The 22,809-nt window shown below is 38.7% G+C and overlaps 1 protein-coding gene across 3 annotated transcripts in view; it reads right to left on the reverse strand.

Moving 5' to 3' along the window:
* Positions 1-9,389, reverse strand: part of Agmo (alkylglycerol monooxygenase) — a 323,619-nt gene extending 314,230 nt beyond the window's left edge. The window contains exons 1-2 of one of the 3 annotated variants that reach the window (XR_008722211.1): positions 9,029-9,389; positions 6,450-6,580 (exon numbers count right to left, since the gene is read on the reverse strand). Coding sequence is in view for 2 of the 3 variants with exons in the window: in XM_055625389.1 (XP_055481364.1) it covers positions 6,450-6,580; positions 9,029-9,154 (257 nt within the window). In the remaining variant the exon portion in view is untranslated. The remainder of the gene's footprint in view (positions 1-6,449; positions 6,581-9,028) is intronic. The other 2 variants (XM_055625389.1, XM_055625375.1) reach the window with 2 other exon arrangements.
* Between the last annotated feature and the right edge of the window lie 13,420 nt (positions 9,390-22,809).

Consider the following 22,809-nt stretch of genomic DNA (forward strand, 5'->3'; position numbering starts at 1 on the left):
TTCCCGACAGACCCAGAACCATAAACCAAGGTTCCTTCCTCTTTCTGTTTCCGCTTCTTCCACCCCCATCCTCAGACCAGGGGTGTGACTCCGCATTCCGGAATTTTACCTTGGGCTCTCTAAACTCCACCCAGTGGGAAGAGACAAATATAACTTGAAAATATAGATATCTGGGTCTCAATTGATCACATGAAGGTGGAATGGTAGCAAACATGGAGTCTTACTTATAAATACTCTTCCTTTTTCACATGGAATTTGGACATGAGATCTAAAAAAAAAAATGATCTGAGTACCAACAGATATTAGTACCTATTGTACAGTGTGACCTGTCTAAGCAAAGGCTTTTGTTTACAACTCAAAATTTTTTATGAACTCTGCTCAAACACTGGCTTTCTAGGGTTAGCAGTACATGATAAAATTTGGGTCAGGATGTGAAGAGTGAAAAAAAATTCACACAAGTTGTCCTCCATGGTCTACAGGTACCTGTGGCATAACAGTACTCTCTCTCTCTCTCTCTCTCTCACACACACACACACATATTTATACATATATGTACCTTAAATATATTTTAGTGATAGACTTACTTTTTTTTTTCTGAGAAATTGACTATATATTTATTTTTAAAGCCACTCCTAACTGACCTCAGAATGTCTGGAGAGCTCCTGCCACTTTTGCTCCATCTAGTGGAACACTGACTTTTTAATATCTAAGCAATCAGAAGAAAAATTACACTACTTCTACTTCGTATAAACAGACATAACCTCTTTGCTGCTTCTTACTGTAAAATTGTATTACATTTATAAAACAATTACCACACTTCTTTTAAACAGTCATTAAGCCATAAATATATTTGTTGCATTCTTTACAAGAAAATATGTTACTATGTTGAAAATGTATGACTCCTGCCTTGGAACCCATGAGCTTTATTCACTGAAAAAGGTAATATCATAGCAGTGACAATTTTTTTTCTTTATTCTGCAGCTCTAAGGACTTGAAAATAATTCAAAAAAGTTTAATTTCCTCCTTAAAAATTTTTTTGAACCAAACTGTTCTTGTCAGGGATGGAAAATTCCACGGAAGGCATAGCCAGTAAAATTCTATGTAAGTATGGTTGAACTTTACAAAATTTGAAGCATAGTAAAACCTGGCCACCACCCATAAGTGTTCGGAGGTGAGTGTCCTCAACTTATTTGAAAATTTACCTACTTAAATTATCCCTTGAACCTACTGTAATTTGATTTTTAATCTGCTCTTTCAACAGAATAAATGAAGTCCTTAAAAACAAAAATACTATAGGTATAAATATCAGGAATAAAGCTTCTCTGGGGAGGACCCAGTTTATGGAAACAATAACTCTGGCAGGAAGTAACAGATCAGGGTCCTGGATTTCTTATGAAGGATTGGAAACTGAGTTCAACTTAGGCTAGCAAGGGAGAGGTGTGACGATTTTTCACTCATTAACATGTGAGTCAATAGTGCAGTATTCTACAAATTATGCTTCTTAAAATAGGTTTTGAACTTGATTCAAGTTTAATTTTTATGATTAAATGTGAGATTATATAATTGTCAGAAAAACAATTTATCTACAAGATACATCTTATTTGGTGTGGTCAGTAGAAACATCCCTTAATGACTCCTGTCCTGGATTCTGGTTAGAAGGCTTCCTACTGTGTTTCAAAAGAGCAAATAAGTTCAGGATGGCCCTGAATCTGGTGTGAGACAGATGGGCTTTTACTGTGGATGAAGGCCTGCCCAACAGACTTGTAAACAAGGCACGCTTCTGTCTGTGGTTAATATTGTGCCTTCTATAAAGATTTTAAAGGTGTAGCACATGTCTTTCCTGCGGATACAGCAAGTAAGCTCCTACTTTTAAAGAGACTTCAAATTGTATGCAATCATAATATCAGGGTCGTCAAATAAAAGTGTTTTTCTTCAGTCCCTAGATAATATATCTATTGCAAGAATGCAGAACTAGAAGGAGGTGCTCCCTATTTTCTCTATTTTGTTAGAAACTATTTCAAAGTATTATCTGGAGCACAGTTCTCCACTAGCAGATTAACTGATGGTATAGTATTGTTTTTCCTGCAATTAAATACTTTAAGGATGTGGCAAGACCTTATTGCTAGTAGAGAAAACGAACTGCATTCCTTGGAGAGTCAAGGACCCACACCATGTTAATCTAACCTTCAGCTGCTTATGATTTGCACAAGGATACATTTGAATGCTACAGTATCAAATGAAAATAATAGTGGAAGCTGATGTCAAGTTATTTTCATTTTTCTTTCCTTCCTTCTTTCTTTTTTTTCCATCTTCTGTAAGGAGGCCAACTTGAGTGAATCTAGAGAATCTTCTTTCCTTTTCTGTTCATACTTTCATTTAAAAGTAGCAGTGAAATAAAAGAAAATACATTTAAGTGTAACTTCAAAGTTGTTTTCTTTGTTAGGATGTTTCACATACACTACATTGAAACTGAGAAACTTTTAAAATATTTCCATTATTTTATAATTTTGATATTTTAATACCCATAATGAAAAAAGAACAGCGATTTTCTATTCTAATGAAAAATACAGCTGCAGAAAAATACTGTATAAATTCAAGTTTATAGCATTTTATCTTCCTTCAAAGAGAACCATGGTGAAAAGAAGATCATTTTTTAGCTTAAGGAGTCTAAAAAATAGTGGGTGAGGGAAAGGATCTTCACCTTTTATTCCTGAAGGACTGGCTTGTGTTGATATTTTAACTATGCTTCTTTTTAAATCTCTCTCTTTCCTCCCTTCCTCTTTTTCTCCCTCCCTACCTCCATGCTTTTGCCTCCCAGGAACCCCTTCTCAACGCTCATGTCCACATCTATTTAATTCCCACATCAAGTGTGCACATGTGCATTTGTGTCTCTACTTTTGATGTATGATTTTGTAAAAGGGTCTATTAGAATATTGCTTTGCTGTTCTAAAATCATAGCATTGTAAGTCATATTGCTGAGGGAAAAAATGCTGTACTTAGTATAAAGTGTGTGTTTCCAGGAGTTAAATGTAAGAAGGGGACAATCTAACTTTACTTATAACCAAAACCATACTTGAAATTTTTAAGAAAAACGGCAAAAAGATGAAGAATTAATTCAATATGATATCTCTCAAAATTTCTGTAAAACAAAACAATAAGTATGAAAATGTTCCCTTCTAAGCCAGCAAAATACATTACCCATAATTATACCTGCATATAGAGTACTTCCCTGATATTACATGATTTTCACAGTTGAAAATGAACTGATTTCCAAGAATTCTTAGTACATTACATTCTCATAGTGAGCTACAGAAACCAGCTGGACTATCGTCAACTGAGAAGTAGAATAGACAATGGCAGTGGTTGAAGAGAGGGAACCAGGTAGAAGAGGGAGCACAGAGAGAAATGAAGATGGAGACCAGACATGGGGCGGGTCAGGGTGAGAGGACAGAGGGCCTGAAGAGAGGAGAGAAACAGTGGACAGGGGGATCTCTATAACAAGCTGGAGACCTAAGACAGGTAGTATCCTGGGAGAATATGGGGTGACTCTAGCTGAGACTCCTAGTAGCAAGGGTCATGAAGAATGAAGAGACACCGTTTAACTAGACAGGACTCTTAGTGGAGGGACGGGAACACCAACCCACCCACAAAAGCTTCTAGTGAAAATGTTCCCTGCCTACAAAAGGTGCAAGGATAAAGATAGAGCAGAGATTGAGGGAATGTACAGTCAATGCCTGGCCCGACCTGAGAGCAGACGCCTGACATTATTAATGATATTTTGTTATGCTAGCAGACAGGAGCATAGCATAGCTGCCCTCTGAGAAGCTCCACCCAACAATGGATAGAAACAGATGCTAAGACTCACAGCCAAACATTGGACAAAGTACAGGGAGTCTTGTGGAAAAATGGGAGAAAAACAGCAGGATCTGGAGGTGACAGTAGCTCCAGAAGAAGACAGAAAGAGCCAACCAACTAGGAGCGTGGGGAGACTGAAGCAGCAACCAAGGTCCTGGATCCTCTACACAGATGTAGCATAGAGTGAGCTCAAGATTCATGGGGGTGTCCTAGTAAGAGAAGCCCGGGCTGACTCTGACATGGACTTTGTTGCCTGCTTTTTGATCACTCACCTCCTCCCCTCCCCCTCACAGGGCTGCCTTGCCAGTCTTCAGCAGGAGAGGACAAGCTCAGTCCTGATTGGACTTGAACTGGCACAGGTGGGTAAGGGGGGCTGCCCTTTTCTGAGGAATAGGGAAGGAGTGAAGGGAGAGAGGAAACACCAGGAGGAGAGGAGGTAGAGGCTATGAGAGGGATGTAAAATAAACAAATACATTAATTAATAATAACTCTAAAAAGAAATATATATCTAAATCTACATACCTCAGAGTATATAAATGGAAGGGGGTCATGCTAATTTCTGACATATGAAGCCACACTGCAGAAAAATCATCAGTAAATTGAATTTTAGGCAATCTTACGTATGCAGAGAAATTATTTTAGAACGATGCTGACTGTAGTACGCAGCCACATCTGCGGTTACTCAGCTCAGTATTTTATGACTATAAACTAAACGACCCAATTTACTCAAAATAACACTCTGACATGTATTTTTAAGACTTACTTTCTACCTAAACATGTAATGGAATTATATCACATTATCGCACCTTTTCTCAGATATATATCATGTTCAATGACATTTTTTTGTTTTAGTCCACCTTAATTTCCCACTGTGTGGTTCCAAGAAACATTCCAAAGTGATGAGCTCTGGTCAGAAGTGAAGCTCCACAAACAGTAAGAGGAAGCAGGGGTGGGAGGCTGTGATGAGTATAAGCTTCCCCAGCTCAAAGCTAAGGTCCCTGGGGGGCTTTTCTCTCCGCCCTGCTTCCTTGTTTTTTTTTTTATTTTTTATTTTTTATTGATTTACTATTTATTACAATTTATTCACATTGTATCCCAGTTGTAGCCCCTTCCCTTGTCTCCTCCCAGTCCCACCCTCCCTCTTCTGCCCCTATACCCCTCTTCTAGTCCACTGATAGGGGAGGTCCTCTTCCCCTTCTATCTGACCCTAGCTATCAGGTCTTATCAGGGTTGGCTGCATCCTCTTCTGTGGCCTGGAAAAGATGCACCTCCCAGGTGGAGTTGATCAAAGAGCCTGCCTCTGAATCCATGTCACAGACAGTCCCTGCTCCCCTAACTAATAAACCCCCATGGAGACTGAGCTGCCTGTTGGCTATATCTGAGCAGGGGGTCTAGGTCCTCCCCATGCATGGTCCTTGGTTGGAGCATTGGTCTCTGCAGGGATCCCTATGCACAGATTTTGTTTGTTTGTTTGTTTATTTATGTATTTATTTATGTATTTATTTATTTATTTATTTGGTTTTCTTGGTTTCCTTGCGGAACTCCTGTCCCCTCTAGGTCTTTCTATCCCCCTCTTCTTCCAACTTCCTTGTTTAATCCTCAGACACTGAATGAGCTTTCTGTCTATCTGTCAATATTTTCTCCTATACCTCCCAAGTCACTTTGTAATGTAGTTCATTTGCTGTTTGTTCAACCTCTTGTTTGTCCAGTTTTATCATTAACAGGACACTAAGAAGAATATTATTTGAGAGCACGTGTTTTGTACCAGACATCATTCCAGGAGTATGAGTTAAAAGTCTGAGATGTGCAAAACTCTTGATTTCAAGGTCCATGCAAGATAAAGATTGCTGATACAAACAGAAGAACCCTCAACCCTGAGATTACTGTAAGTCTAGAGTGAGCACATGAGTCAGAGTGCGGAGCAGAGGTGCCCATGTCAGGGATAGAAAACAGATGAATTTTGGTTAAGTTATGCCTGTGCAGAGACCTGCAAAAGGAACTAGAGGCAGCCACATGGGTGTTTTTCTAAATCCAACAAAGTGCCTCAGAATAGTGTCATGACAGGATGAAGACGATAAAAGGATAGAGTCACCAAAAAAGACAGAGAAACTAAACCTGGTGTGCTTCAAGAATAGAATTTTACATCAAGTCCAGGGAAATATGGAAGTAGGGAATGCCCTCCACCTGGTCCCTATGATACAAAAATTTGGTTGCCAATGGTAATTGTTCACATAATTGTGTAAAATACATTGAGAAAAGACTGAGACCTAGGGAGATATCTGTAGACATTTGGTTGGAACAAACCTAATTTCCAGCACCGATCTGGTTATAAACTCAGAGTAAGATCTACATCAAGGCAGGTGATGCAGTTACTTTGGGTAAAAAGTATGAGTACATACTAGGGAAACTCAGTAGCTAAGGTTAGCAACATTGAGCTTTCTCTACTAAAGAAATAAAAGTGTGCTAAAAATAGTAAGACAAGTTCAAATAATGGCAGGTCCTGAGTTCTGTAGGAATTTATGGAGAGATGTGCTGAGTACCCACACTAGGAGTCTAGGATTTCTTCATCCACTGTTTTAGACCACATGGCTCACCTTGGAAGCCTAGACACGACACCAGCTGACATGGATGTGAGAACATCATCCAACCGACCCGATGGTTTCCCTCTGGCAATCCAGCTGATGACTAGCTCGAGCAGAATCAGGGAGATGAAAAACGGAGTTGCCTATAAAGAAGAATGGACAGAAGAGCTATCACTGTTCAACATGAACTCTTCCACGTGCTCTGATTAATCTCCTGAGGTTTGGGAGAGGTACACCAGCAGAAGATGTTCCGCATTGCGGCTACAGGGTTATTTCCAAACCAATAAGCAAGAAAATTTACTCATTTTAGATATGCACTAAAGATATTTTCAAAACATAGCATGCAACTTGTAAATGAAATAAAAGCATAAGTACGGCTTCCACTATTATGCCAAGAAAACAATTAAAATTAGGAAGAAGATGCTTCCAGATCAAGAAAATACATTTAAGAGTAGTTAAGCACGTAAGAGCCTATTTTTTGCCTCTGAGTAAGTTAGAGTTACTCTAAGAGAACCCCTTAAAATATCTTCAATTATATATTTTTTAAATTAGATGTTCTATATAAGGTGAAAGCAGTAGAAACAAAATCTGAGACTTAGTAAATTAGGTAATTGTCTCTGATTGTATCACCATCAAAGTTTTATTCACTCAGCTTTGATTTGTGTTTTTATGATAATGTGAATTCAATAATTGCTCAATGAATATTATATTAAACTTGATGTTGTAATCTAAATAATAATGTTTTAAAGACAGGAGTGACTTTTTTTTGATAACCAAAAATGGCAATATCAAATCTTAAAAGCAACATGGACTTCACTCATTTGAAAACAGATGATGAGCTTAAAGTTTTCTGAACTGAGAGCTGCCAAGAACCTGCTCTGTGCTGTCATGTTTTCCCTGTTTCTGGTCTGACTCATCAGCGTTGTAGGAACAACACTGACAGGGTGGGGACAATCATTGCTCACATTCTAATTCAGGATATTTCCATTTCCAATCATAGCCAAGCAACAGAAGTGAAAGAAGGCCTCAAAGGCGTGAAACTTCGGAAGTTAGACTTTTACGGAGCCAAGCTCGGTGTCCTTTATTCTGCAGAAGTGCTCTACTAAATGAAAGAGGAAATGCCTCCCTGGAGGTGGTAGACAAGTTAAACGTTTTAAAACAAATTGTTACAAAGGTTACGGATGTAGAATAACTATTTAATACTGCTTCCGAGTAGCTAAATTTGCAAAGCCACCATGTTCAGAAACTTTGATTTTTTTTTTTCATATTCTAGAGGATGTACAGGCAAATATGTAGATATTTTATAGAAATTAAATTCATTTGAATAATGTACTTTTGCATCATGAATGTAAGAAAAAAAATAGATTTTTCTCCTTGTGGAGCTCCTGCAACAGAATCAAAAACTCTGGGCACAGGGGTCTTTTCTGAGACCGATACTCCAAACAACGATCATGCATGGAGATAACCCAGAACCCCTGCGTAGAGGTAGCCTATGGCAGCTAGCAGGTTCCCTAGTAAGAGGAACAGGGGCTGTCTCTGACATGAACTCATTGGCTGGCTCTTTGATCACCTTCCTTTCCTGAGAGGAGAGCAGCCTTACTAGGCCACAGAGGAAGACAATGCAGCCAGTCCAGATGAGACCTGATAGGCTAGGATCAGAGGGAAGGGGAGAGGGAAAGGGAGGAGGGCCTCCCCTCTCAGTGGACTGGGGGAGTGGCATGGAGGAGAAGAGAGAAGAAAGGTAAGATTGGGAAGGGACAAGGGAGAAGGCTACAACTGGGATACAAAATGAATAAATTGTAATTAATAAAAATAAATTAATTAAAAAAGTTTACTAAGAAGTGGGAGAGAGTAAGACCAGGAGAGGACAGGAGTTCCACAAGGACAGCAACAGACACAAAAAGTCTGAGCATAGGGGTCTTTTCTGAAACTGATACTCCAGCCAAGGACCACTCATGGAGATGGCCTGGAAACCCTGAACAGAGGTAACCTATGATCACCTCGCCTCCGAGGTGGGAGCAGCCTTACCAGGCCACAGAAGAAGACAATGCAGCCAGCCAATCCTGAGGAGACCTAATTGACTAGGATCAGAAGGAAGGAAAAGAAGTCCTCCCCTATCAGTGGACTTGGGGAGGGGCATGCATGCAGAGGGTGGAGGAAGGGAGGGATTTGTTCTGGGACGGGAGGAGGGAGGGAACTACACGGGAGGATACAAGTGAATAAAGTGTAATTAATAAAGAATTTTTAAAAATTGAAATAATTAAATGAAAAATGCAACATTAATTGTTAAGAGAAAGGCATAGATTATGTATTCCAAACCACTTCCTATGTGCACATGTAAAAATCCACTATGCTCTATATACGTGACCATGTAAACATAATTATAATATGTATAATTTAATTGAAAGTATATATTAAAATATATATTGAGGAAAAAAATAAAAATATACCTTTACTAAAGTTAAAAAATAAGAAATTAGATTTTTATGAGTCTGTAACAATTTGCTGTAGATAATTGAACAAATCCTAGGGATATGTTGAGTTTACAGTGTGATAGAAGAGCAAGAGAGCCTCTTTCAAGCTAGTCTCACCTTTTTAACATAATCAGGCACCTCTTCAACAGTTTGGAAGGCAGTTTCACTGGGCTTCATCATGTAAAACATCATTCGAATACCCTGGGAAACTGAAACATTGTCTTGGGATCCTAGGCTCTTCATTTCTGTGCCTGTCTGATTCCCAGCTGTAGATATTTGTGATTCTGTGATAGAAGCCCAAGACTGAACAAAAAAGAAACTGTGGAGCACAGAGCGAGCCTTGTTAGAAAAGAGCTAGGAGGAAAGCTGCACAAAGACCTCAGCCAACAAGCAAAGTTTGTGCTCCGAGTCACAAAACAGGAGTAACAAGATAAAGTTCAGAGTTCAGTGGGTGATTTCCCAGGAAGCGAAAAGTAGGGAGGAGAACGAAGACCTCAAGAAACAGGCAAACAACACAATTTGCCTATAGGGTAAGTAACTTGTCAACAACAACAACAAAATTAAAAAACAAACAAACAAACAAAAAAAACAACAAATAAAGCACATGCAACTGTGCCTTGGAAAATGAAAGGGGAAAAGAACAAACAAACCAGTTTTATAACACAGGTAAAAGTTCACTCTGTTAAAGTGGTAGGAGTGCAAAAGTCAGATTGGATATATGAGCAAAATTATGGTTTTTTTTTTTTTTTTTTTTTCTAAGATGCACGATGTCTTTGAATTTGTTGTCCTCACAGAATCTTGTCTTTGAGGTGATGGTGTCTGTGCAATAATTAGTTGATGTCCCTAAGCAGGAGAGCCTAGCTCTTAGACCGCTTTATTTCTACTCTCAGTCATGTGACCTTTTGAACTTTCTGCAAACAAGTTCAGAGCCATTTGGTTTATTGCATAATTTAACTGTTCAGTGGAAACTTACATCATCACCGTCTCCACCTTGATCTTATTAAAGGGGCTCCCTGAGAAAATGTTCAGGGCTTGTCATGACACCTCACCTGTGGCTTAGAAAATGAGTTACAGTCATGGTACCCATTGGAGGACAAGAGGGCACCCCATTGATTGCATTGCCAGGAAATGGAAAAAAAAAAGTAGAAATGTTTACTACAACACATTGGAAAGACTGTTGTGTGTAACGATGACAGAATTCCTGACAAAAGCAACTTCAGGAAAAGAAATGCTGGTTTTGGGTCACTGTTCTAAATATCACCTGGGATTTCCACTAGGAAATTCACAGGGACAATGATGCCATGTTCAAATCTTTCCTTTTGTACTGGTAACACTGAACCAATTTTATTTCAAAGAAAATCTTATAGCTGGATTGTTTGAAATACAGACAGTTCTCATTATAGATAAAAATACATACAGATGTACACATTTAACAAAAGTGATTATGTACAGCCTAGTGTTCATTTTACCTTTTATTCACTTATGAAATTACAACTGCTACACATGACAAGATAAAAATCCATGTAACTTGAGTATAAGTAAAATGCAAAATGGCAATAGCCGTCTCTTAATTGAGTCACTCGATATTAACATCAAAGAAGCAACCCCCCCTCTTAGTGGGTATTTTGTCTTATCAGCAATTCCTTTCCTACAAAAGACAATTGTTATCATTGTTATATATCAATTTAGACATACACTTGTGGCTTAGTTTTTGTAGTAGACCATATTAACCCCTTCTTGTAGTTAATATGTTTAAGTTGGCAAATTAATCAAGAACATTCTTCAACTCAGTGTATAATTGTTTTATGAAACTTATAGTAAAGGTTTTTGTGTCTGTGCATATATGTGGATACTAGCTAAATTAAATTATCTTAGGCATTTAATGTAGAGGAGGCTGACTACAAAAATTATTTACAGAGATAATGAAAGGAATAAAAAATAAAAAAGGGGTTGCAGTTATTTTTACATAACTGTGTTTGTTTCTTTTAGTTTCAACCTTAACCTGGCTATCATATAAATAATTGAGACTCATATTTGTTTATAATAAGCTTCACAGCACAAGAACTGAGCAGTTATTACTCTATTCTTAACCCTATTTTTAACTCTATTCTTAACTATGCTAATTTCCTTTTCCCCTAGCAAGCATCCCAGGATACATTTTGTAGCTTTCCTGCTGCAGCTCTTCTCTCTTCACCTTCCCTAGACCTCTCCCATGGTTGAATCACCTGGCTGAATCCCCCACTTCCTATCCTCTAACACCTCCTCCCCTGGCTGGTAGGAAGTCCAGCCCTATTCTCTCCCCTGTTCAATAACTGGCTGTAAACTGCTTTATTGACATATCAGGGAACCATTGTGGAGCAAAGTTTGTACATGAAGACAGGAGATTCTCATAGCCTGTAACCAGATATGGCAGATACAGAAATCAAAAATTCAATTACACTATAAACTTATCCCTACAAAAGGGAGGAAAAAAGACCTAGTGACTACTGTCACTAAGTAACTACTAGCATTCTTAATCTACAGGGACAACAGAAAGGCTACTGCTATAACTCAGTGGAAGGCCTGTCAGGCCACTTCGGCAAACGCTCTGGAATGTAGGACATAACTCTGGTTGGTGTTGGTATTGGGTTAAGGTCGCAATCTCTGAAACAAGGCTCCAGCCATGTCATCTCAAATTGGAAGGTGAATTTTAGAGTAAACTCAATGGGCACCACAAGCAAAATCCAAGGAAGAAAAAGAAAAGAAAGATGTACTTGAGCTTTTTTAATAAATTTTCTGTGCTAAGTCAAAAACCAACCAAGATGGGAGTACAGGCAAAACCTGTGCAGAGGATAGGCCCGAAGGATCTACAGCAATGAAGAAAAAGGAAGAACGGATCCGCAGTAACTGGCTTAGGCGAGCTTCAGGTCCAATATCTGCACCATCCTGATCAAAGGCTTCATCCTCATTGTTTACAAAGTAAACAGTGATCGGGAGAAACAGCTCAGAGTCAAGACATTTTTCTACTAGGTTTAACAGTGGGATACAGAAGTGGATTCCAAGACAGAAAATCTTCACTTTCCCTTGGCGCACCACGTTTCCAAGTGAGATAAGTGAATTTTCAGGAAAAGGCTCTGTTGTCTCTTCTGCCATCCGGTTTAGTCTTTAGGACCCATCTAATCCTTAGGCTGGAGACCCCTTCTCAAAGCCTAACCATCTTAACAGCTTTGTTTTAGTTAGGGTTTCTATTAGGAAACACCATGACCCAGGCAGCCCTTCTAAAGGAAAACATTTCATCGGGGCTCGCTTACAATTCAGAGCTTTAGTCCAGGGTCTTCAAGGCAGACAGACATAGTGCTGGAGAGGTAGCTGGGAGGTAGACATCTGGATCCACAAGCAACAGGAGGAGAACTGAGATACTCGGAGACCTCAAAGTCCGCCCCCCTAGTGACACACTTCCTCCAGCGAGGCCTAGCCTACTCCAGAAAGGCCACATCTAAGATTACCAATTCTGCAGGCCTTTGGGGACCATTTTCATTCAAACCACTGTAAGCATGTTTGCACTCTTAGGAAATGAGTTCATGTTAGCCATAGGCATCATAGAAAAAACAAAGGTAATTTTGTAAGAGTATTAGCGTAGCCACTAGGTGGATCACAGTAGCACACATACCACATACTTGAACAGCATCTTACACCGGAGATACTTCTCTAGAGTGTTTTTTTTTTTTTTTTTTTTTTAATGCTGAGATTAGACCCTATGTGTGATTTGAGTTCTGTTTGTTAAAATTTAGAAGCCACATGATGAAATAAAAAAAAAAAAATCTCAAATTGGGAGGTGTCAGGGCCCCTGGAAAACCCTTTGGAAGACATCAGGCCATCGATCAGGACAGCACATGAGCAAACGCTGAACTTGTAATGTGTGACGTGCAAAACTTGAGACGTCTTCACCTTACAGCTACCATTACCAAGATTAGTATAAAGAGGGAGGAGTGAAAGTTTAAAATGTGAGGGTCACAATGTCCAACCTAAGTCCTAAAACAGTCAGTCTTCTGTGTGAATAAACTATAACTAGGTTTTTGAAGTAAAGAGGAGTCACCAGGACACCTGGGTCAATGTAGTAGAAGTGAAATTAGAAAGTATTTTTTGGGTGCATAATATCACAGGGCTGACAAGGTAGGAGAAAGGAATGAGGAGAAAGAGCAATTGATCTGAAGATTTGGGCTTAGTCCACTGAAAGAAGAGCTGTTATTTACCGAGATGGATATGCTGAGAGCTTTGGGTAAAATGTGGACTATCTACATAGGTCTACATTCAGGCAGTTACAAATGCAAACCTAAAGTTCAAAAATCAAAATAAAAGAATTAGGTATGAATGGACAGCATAGAAAACTCTGACACAGTAGCTACAGCCCCAAAATGATTTTATGTGTAGTCACTTTAACTATGCCCATATAAATAAATAATTCTCATTTTAATCAGAAACCTAGGGTTATTGTTGCATTAAGTTTATTTTCCATAGAAAATTTTTCCAGATAAAAGTACTAATATCATGAAATTGGTTATAAATGATCTCACTGTAAATGTAATTGAAAAAAAATATTCCATTTGTGTTTCAATAAAGTGTGGTAAATTTGTTTCCATATTAAGAAGTGTCCAGATTCCTTTTCCCAGAGAATGTGTTTTCAGCATCACCACTAGAATGAGAGCACCAAGGGGTCTCATGCTTCTCAACACTGGGTTCGTGCTGGCTCATGTTCAGTGTTCATTCTCCCTTCCTAGTGTGACTGACTGCAATACTTGTGTAGCATGCTGCTGTCAGCCTGTGAAGGGAGCTATTCCCCTTGCTGCTGCCCTCCCATATATATGGAGGCTATTTTTAGACTGTCGCTGGTCTTGTCTCTAAGTCTCTTAGTGCCTAGAATCAACCCTTTGTCTGAGAATAGGGCAGCGTATGAAGCCTTAATCACCCTACCTCTTTTCTCAGATCTGGTCTTATTACTTTTGGCCCAATCTTTTCCATAATGGAGAAAGTTCAGGTAGAAGATGAACTTTGAAGAAATTTACAGCATACACTTGAGGTCAGAGCATGAAAAACAAACAGTATTTCCAAAGTTATTTCTTTACCATCCCATGAAACTAACGCACCTCGTTGTTTCAACAGTAGCCAAGTGCCAGAAGGGCAGCTTAAGTACTGTATGCATGTGGGTGTCAGAATGCATGGAACACTCTCTTTATAGGATTGATTTTGAGTCATTGTTGGAGCTGATCCAAATTCCCAGTGCAGCATAAAAGAATGTCAACGGATCTCAAGTGTATTTCTTGAAATAGCTCTGTAAAGGGAAGGATTTTCTTTGCAAACCAAATGGGAAAATTCTAGATACTTCACATGTTTGTCTGACACCTTCATCTTCTGTTTTATCATTTAATTAAATTTATATGTCAGTCATAGGCCTTCCATCCTCCCCCTTTCAGTCCCACCCACTTTCCCTCATCCCCTCTCCCCCATTACTCAGAATAGTGGAGCCTTCCCAGGCACCCCAAATCATTCACAAGATAACTGAGTCTTCTTCCCTCACTCCCTGGTGGCCTGTAAGGAAAGTCCCATCAAGAGAAAGTTATCAAAAGACAGGCAACATAGTCCATGGCAGAGATATCCCCACTCCCCTAGTGGGCCGACATAAAGACTAAGGTGCCTTTCAGAATTATATTCTTGGGATCTGTGCATTGCAGTATGTCTATCCTGTACTATATGATTAAAATCTGCTTATAAGTGAGTATAAACCATGTGTGTCTTTCTGAGTCTGTGTTACCTCACTCAGGATGATTTTTTCTAGTTCAATCCATTTGCCTGAAAATTTTTAATGGCTGAGTAGTATTCCATTGTCTAAATATACCACAGTTTCTGTAATCATTCTGTGACTGAGGGACATGTATGTTATTTCCAGATTCTGGCTATTGTGAATAATGCTGGTATGACCATGGTTGAGCAAATGTCCTTGTTGGATGGTGGAACATCTTTCAGGTATATGTCCAGGAGTAATATAGCTGGGTCTTGAGTTTCGGCTATCCCCAATTTTCTGAGAAAGTCCCACATTGATTTTCAAAGTGGTTGTTCAAGTTTGCACTCCCACCAGCAGTGAAGGAGTGTTCCTTTCTCCACAACCTCTCCAGCATGTGTTGTCACTTGAGTTTTTGATCCTAATCATTCTGAAATATGTAAGATGGAATCTCAGAGTCATTTTGATTTTTTTTTCCTTGATGACTACGAACATTGGGCGTTTCTTTAAGTGCTTCTTCATTTGAGATTCCTCTGTTGAGAACTCTCTGTTTAGTTCTCTATCCCATTTTTTAATTGGATTATTTAGTTTGTTGGTATTTAATTCCTTAATCTTAAATTAATTTTAAAACCCTTGTTAATCATTTAATTGTGAAATCTGTGGTCAGCAGCAAATAAACTTTTGATAACTTACTTAACCTGTTATATCCTTGTTAAAACTGAAGAATTGCTGCTTAAGAAGCACTTGGAAACCCCTGTCAAGGTGTACACCGCATGACACACTGTACTCAATATATACCCACCCATCTCCTGAGGAATATAGACATGAACCCTCACCTTTGCTGAAGTGACCAATGTCTCTCATTTAGGGAAAATGTTAAAAAAGACTTGTTCGTCCTTGAAACTAAATACGGTGAGGTAATCAAATACTGTTCTGTCTGTCACATAGAAGGAATTTCTATTAATGTCCGCAAAATGGGTACTATCTCTGGCCATAGTATTGACAGATCCTCCTGCCCAATCCTGAAAGGATATGGGGAAAAATGTTCAGGAAGCTCAGGGAATACCTTGTAGACTTACCATTTTTAAGTTAAATTCTTGAGAATTTCATATCACACTATAGTTACATCACTTCTACTATTTTCCTTTAATTTCTCTCATGCTCTTCTTCCCCATTTATGACTTATTTTAAAGTTATTTTCACATGTACACACACACACACACACACACATACATCCTGATAGGTCTACTTAGTTGCTTGAATATATATTTATTCAGATCTGACCACCTAGACTGGGTTAACCATCAGGAGTTCACACTGGAAAAGACTAACTCTCCTCCTAGCCACTACTGACCTATGATTTTCTAACTAAGAGTGCAGACTTAGATTTAGTTGCACATTGCATGGCAACTGGTGTTCTTTGTGTGTCCATAATGTTTATGTGACCATACAGTTGAAATTTAATGGGTAAAATTTTCCTCTCATCTATAGAAGGTGCATTCTCACAGCATACATATTGACCCTTGTGCGTACAATCTTTCTGTTTCCATTTTCATAATGTTTCCCCAAGCCCTCGAAACAGGAATTGCACTGCAGGAGTGGAGATTGGGGCTAGCACTGAAGGTCAGTTGTTCTCTTCCTTTTAAACATTTGTGGATTTCTGTAATGGTCTCTATCTGCCACAAAAAGATGTTTTTTTGATAATGATTGATAGTTATACTCATATGTGGGAATAAATGTAAGTATTTAGAATACAGTCCTAAGTTTTACTTGTTAAGAAAAGTGCCATAGCTGAGTGTGGTGGTGCATGCCTGTAATCCTAACACCAGGGGAGGCAGAGGCAGGAGGATCTCTGTGAGTTCAAAGCCAGCCTGGTCTACAAAGTGGGTCTAAAACAGTGTCATAAAAAGGTTTTCTTCAATGGTCCATAATCCAAAGAGCAATGTTAAGTTGGTTTATAGTATTAAGCATAATTTTCTTCCTATTGTGAGGACCATAGTTCTAATTAGACAATAGTTGGTTACCCCTGAAATATAAATGTAAATATAAATGAAATATAAATATAAATGTAACTGTTGCATCTTTGGCCTGTTAGTCTTAGTAGCCAGTATAGCTGTTTTGATCTATCCACTTCTTTTTATCCTTTTAGCAGCTCATACAGAACATTCAGACATATGATAGCTAGGCCAGAAGAAGAAAACTTTCACATAAGATTCAGTTTGATTCCTCTAAGTCCACTCTTTTTTTATTTATTTATTTATCATCATCATCATCATCATCATCATTATTATTATTATTCCATTTATTGTAATTTATTCAATTTTTATCCCGGCTGTGACCCCCTCCCTTGTGTCCTTCCTATCCCACCCTCCCTCCCTCTTCTCTCCTATGCCTCTCCTCTAGTCCACTGATAGGGGAAGGCTCCTCCTCTTCTAAACGACCCTAGCCTATCAGGTCTCATCAGGACTGTGTGCATTGTCTTCCTCTGTGGACTGCAAAGGATGCACCCCCAGGAGGAAGTGATCAGAGAGCCTGCTCTGAGTTCATGCCATAGACAGCCCCCACTTCTCTTACTTAAGAGAGTGAGTCTATGGGCTACATCTAAGCCAGGGGTTTTATGTCCTCTCCATTCAGAGTCCTTGTCTACTAGTCAGAGCACCCAGGGCTCAGGGTTTTTTGTTGTTGTTGTTGTTGTTGTTGTTTTTTTGTTTGTTTGTTTTTGGCTCTGGCTCTGTTGGTCTCCTTTTGGAGCTCCTGTCCCCCCCCCACTCCTGGTCTTTCTGTCTCCCGCTTCTTTCATAAAATTCCATGCATTCTGCCCCAAGTTTGGCTATAAGTCTCAGCCTCTGCTTTGATACTTCGATCAGTAGTCTTTCAGAAGCTCTCTGTAGTAGACTCCTGTCCTGTTCCCTGTCCTCTGCTTCTGATGTCTATCGTGTTTGTTCTTCTGAATGAGGATTGAGCATCTTCCCTAGGGTCTTCGTTTAGCTTCTTTAGAAGTATAGATTTTAGTATGTTTTTCTTATATTATATGTCTAATAACTACCTATGAGTATCTACCATGTATGTTTTCTATTTCTGGGTTACCTCATTCAAGATGATCTGTTCTAGTTCCCATCATTTGTCTGCAAACTTCATGAGTTCCTTGTTTTTAATAGCTGAGTAGTATTCCATTGTGTAAACATACCAAAATTTCTGTAACCATTTCTCCATTGAGGGACATCTAGGTTGTTTCCAGATCTTGGCTATTATGAAAAGAGCTGCTATGAACATGGTTGAGCAAATGTCCTTGTTGTATACTTCAGTATATTTTAGATATATGCCTAGGAGTGGTATAGCTGGATTTTCAGGTAGCACTATTCCTAATTGTCCGAGAATGTACCAGATTGATTTCCCAAGTGGTTGTACAAGTTTACATTCCCTCCAGCAATGGAAGAGGGTTTCCCTTTTTCCACATCCTCTCCAGCATATGTTGTCACTTGAGTTTTTGATCATAACCATTTTGATAGGTGTAAGGTGAAATATCAGGGTCAATTTTATTTGTATCTCCCTGATAACTAAGGTCTTTGAACATTTCTTTAAGTGTTTCTCTGCCATTCGATATTCCTCTATTGAGAATTCTCTGTTAAGATCTCTACCCCATTTTTTTATTGGATTACATCCTTTGTTGGTGTTTAATTTTTCAAGTAGTTTCTGTATTCTGGATATTAGCCCTCTGTCAGATATAGAGTTGGTAGAGAACCTCTCCCAATCTGTAGGCTGTCATTTTGTTCTGACCATAGTGTCCTTTGCTTTACAAAAGCTTTTCAGTTTCATGAGGTCCCATTTATTGATTGTTTATCTTAGAGCCTGTGCTGTTGGTGTTCTGTTCAGGAAGTTGTCTCCTGTGCCAATGAGTTCAAGACTCTTTCCCAGTTTTTCTTTTAACAGGTTTAGTGTGTCGGGTTTTATGTTGAGGTCTTTGATCCACTTAGACTTTAGTTTTGTGCAGGGTGATAAGTATGGATCTATTTGCACTTTTCTACATGTAGACATCCTGTTCTACCAGCACCATTTGTTGAAGATACTGATTTATTTTCATTGTATTGTTTTGGCATCTTTGTCAAAGATCAAGTGTCCATATGTGTGTGGGTCTTCTGTTCAATTCCGTTGATCCTCCAGACTGTTTCTCTGACAGTACCATGCAGTTATTATTACTGTTGTTCTACAGGACAACTTGAGATCAGGGATGGAGATACCTCCAGAAGATCTGTTATTGTATACGATTATTTTAGAAATTGTGTTTCTTTTTCAATTTTCATATGAAATTGGAAATTGTTCTTTCACGTTCTGTAAGAAATTGTGTTGGTATATTGATAGGAACTGCATTGAATATCTAGATTGCTTTTGGTAGGATAGTCATGTTCACTATCTTAATCCTACCAATCCATGAGCATGGGAGATCTTTCCATCTTCTGAGATCTTCTTCAATTTCTTTCTTTAGAGACTTGAAGAATTTTTTTTTTTCATACAGATCTTTCACTTGCTTGTCTAGAGTCACACCAAGGTACTTTATGTTATTTGTGGCTATTGTAAAGAGTGTTGTTTCCCTAAATTTTTTCTCAGCCCTTTCGTCTTTTGTATACAAGAGGGCTAACTGACTTTTTGAGTTAATTTTGTATCCAGCCACTTTGCTGAAGGTGTTTATCAGCTGAAGGAGTTCTCAGGTTGAATTTTTGGGGTCGCTCATGTATACTATCATATCATCTGCAAACAGTGATACTTTGACTTCTTCCTTTCTAATTTGTATTCCCTTGCTCTCCTTTAGTTGTCTTGTTGTTATAGCTAGGACTTCAAATACTATGTTGAACAGATACAGAGTGGACAGCCTTGCCGTGTCCCTGATTTCAATAGTATTGATATAACTTTCTCTCCATTTAGTTTGATGTTGGCTATAGGCTTGCTGTATATTGCTTTTACTATGTTTAGGCATGTGCCTTCTATTCCTGATCTCTCCAAAACCTTAAAATATAAAAGGGTGTTGGATTTTGTCAAATGCTTTTTTGGCATCTAAAGAAATAATCATGTTCTGTTTTGTTTTTATTTTCCCTTCTGTTTGTTTGTGTGGTGGATTATATTGATGTATTTTTGTATATTGAATCACCCCTGCATTCCTGAGATGAAGCCTACTTCTTCATGGTAGGTGATATCTTTTATGTGTGCCTGGATTCAATTTGAGAATATTTTATTGAGTATTTTTGCATCAATGTTCATAAGAGAGACAGGTCTGAAGTTCTCCTTTTTTGTTGGATCTTTGTGTGATTTAGGTATCAAGATTATTGTTGCCTTGATGAATGAGTTTGGTAATGTTACTTCTGTTTCTATTCTGTGGAATAGTTTCAGGAGTGTTGGCATCCACAACAATTCAGTCTCCAAGTGGGTTCCATAGTAATGGGAACAGGGACTGCCTCTGACATGAACTGATTGGCCTGCTCTTTGATCACCTCACCCTGAGGGGGGAGCAGCATTACCAGTCCACAGAGGAAGACAATGCAGCCATTCCTGATGACACCTAACAGACTAGGATCAGAAGGAAGGAAAAGGAACCCTCCCCTACCAGTGGATTGGGGAGGGGCATGCGTGGAGAAGGGGGAGGAAGAGAGGAATTGGAAGGGGAGGAGGGAAGAAACTAGAGGGGGGATACAAAGTAAATAAAGTGTAATTTAAAAAAAAAACAAGAGTGTTGGCATCAACTCTTCTTTGAAGTTCTGGTAGAATTGTGCTAAAACCATCATGCCCTAGATTTTTTTTGGCAGGGAGAATTTTTATGATTGCTTCTGTTTCCTAAATCCACTCTTCTTAATGTTTGATTTCTTCAGCAATAGGGTTTTACTCTCAGTTCTGGAAGACAAACCCATGGCAATAGACATTGATGTTCTGAAGAAGAAATGAGAAAATGTTGTGGGAGGTGGTAGGAGTTAACTTGGGGGTGGATATAAGTACTGAGGCAGAAAGGAGAGATAAATAATATATAGGATATAAAAATGTTTGTAAAAGCTTTAGGAAGGCATATGATTTCATGTTTACTTAAAATATGTTTTAAGTACACATTTGAAATTTCATACATTATACTTTGATCCCCAAATTTCTCCCCAGATATCTCTACCCACCCACTTAACTTTGTGTTCTTTCTCACTCAAAAATACCATAAAAAAGGGCATGGGAAGGGGGGAGGTAGAATAAGCTTGATGTCCCACTGTGTATTGGCTAGCTGAGCATGATATATTCACTGGTTCTTGATTGATATAGCCAGTGTCACTTACATTGGGGAAAGGTGATTTTCTTATCCCAAGAGGTATAATTTCTAAACTAAACTGTTTTTTGCTAGAGGCTATATTTTGTATTAAGTTCCCTCTCTCCTGCTGAGTTTGAAACTATGCAGGTCCTGTGCATGTTGCCACAATCTCTGTATGCTCATATACGTATTAGCCTGATTTGTCTAGAAAGTCTGGTTTACTTGGAGTTGTCTGCCAGCTATAGCTGTTGGAATCTTCATGCCTCTTCTAGACTCTGATTATTGACAGAAATGGGTAAAATAAACACATCCCATTTAGGGCTGAGTGCTCCAAAATCTCTCACAAAGAATCTGGTGTGTGTCTTTATTTTAATTACCATCACTGCATGAAAAGGCTTCTCTGACAATGTTTAATTGATAAGTTTGTCTGTGGCTATATCAATATGTAGTTAAGAGCTATTTTATTGTTATATTCTAGTCATTTAGTATGATCATAACCTCCTACGTTTTCCCCTAGGGTCCACAAACTATCTAATCTCAAATTCTTGCTCTTTACCAGTGTCAATTATGGGTTCCACCTCTTGGAGAGAGCTTTAAATCCAGTCGAAAAGTGATTACATCCATAACATTCCTGCTATTCTTGCACCATTACATTCTTTGCAAGCAGGTCACTGTTATAGGTCACAGAATTTGTAGCTGGGAGATATTAATGGTTACTGTTCTCCTTCAATAGTGCACATAGTACTTTCCAGTACCATGACGTGTGATCATCACAGGCTAAGGTTTTAGTTGAATACCAGCTATATTTCTCTAAGTTCACTGACATGATTATGTGGTGCCTTAAGAACAGGGTCTTATCATTAGGTTGGGGTTACTATTGCTGTGTTGAAACACCATGACCAAAAGCAACTTGGGGATCAAGGGTCTATGCTCTCTCCATCACTGAAGGAAGTCTGGGCAGGAATCTGGAGGGAGGAGGTGATGCAGAAGCCATGGAAGATTGCCGCTTAATGACCTGCTGTATATGGCTTCCTCAACCTGTTTGTAGAACACAGGACCACTGGGCCAGGAATGGCTCCACCCACAATGGACTGCGTCCCCCCACATCAATCACTAATTAAGAAAATGCCCTACATTTGGATTTTATGGAGGTATTTTCTCAGTTGGGGTTCCCTCCTTTCTGATAACTCTAGCTTGTGTCAAGTTGACATAAAACTATTCAGGGCACTGTCCTTTTAAAAATATTTGAAGTCTGTTAGTGTCTCTCTCCATGAGTATCAGTTTATTATGACTGTAGGTCTGTATTCTTGACTTCTCACTTTGCATAGTTGATTGGTGAAGAAGTCCATTCCTTCCACCATACATTTCTATAAGTGTTACTGTTTGTACTACTTCTACTGTTGTCATTATTATTATAGCTGCAAAAATTCTTACAGTGATTAAGTATTCTCTTCCTTGCTTTCGCTCCTAATATGATGAGCCTTCTTTTTGTTACACCCTTTCCTTTGGTTTCCAGTGGTTTGCCACACAATAAACACAGTTTCACATGGAAAATACTGGTGTGTGATTCTTTCACAATTCCAACCAAATCTATATGATTTCTACACTTTAAAGTTTGAAAATAAATAAAGGGAATATGAGTTAACTAGATAAATGTTTTCCCTCCTGACTAAAGGACATAAGGATTCTGTGTCTTTTCCAGTATCAGGAACCTGGGCTATGTGAGGAATGTTGTGCCTGTGTTGTTGTTTGAGACCCCTTTCAACAGTTTAAATCATGTCATATTTTAAATGGCTCCATACTTGACTTTATTTCCATGGCTTTTAAATTTCTCTGATGTTTTAAACTCATCTCCCCTTTCTCTATATT

The sequence above is a fragment of the Psammomys obesus genome, unplaced genomic scaffold (assembly GCF_907164565.1).
Source record: "Psammomys obesus unplaced genomic scaffold, mPsaObe1.curated_primary_1811, whole genome shotgun sequence".
Classification (NCBI taxonomy): Eukaryota; Metazoa; Chordata; class Mammalia; order Rodentia; family Muridae; genus Psammomys; species Psammomys obesus.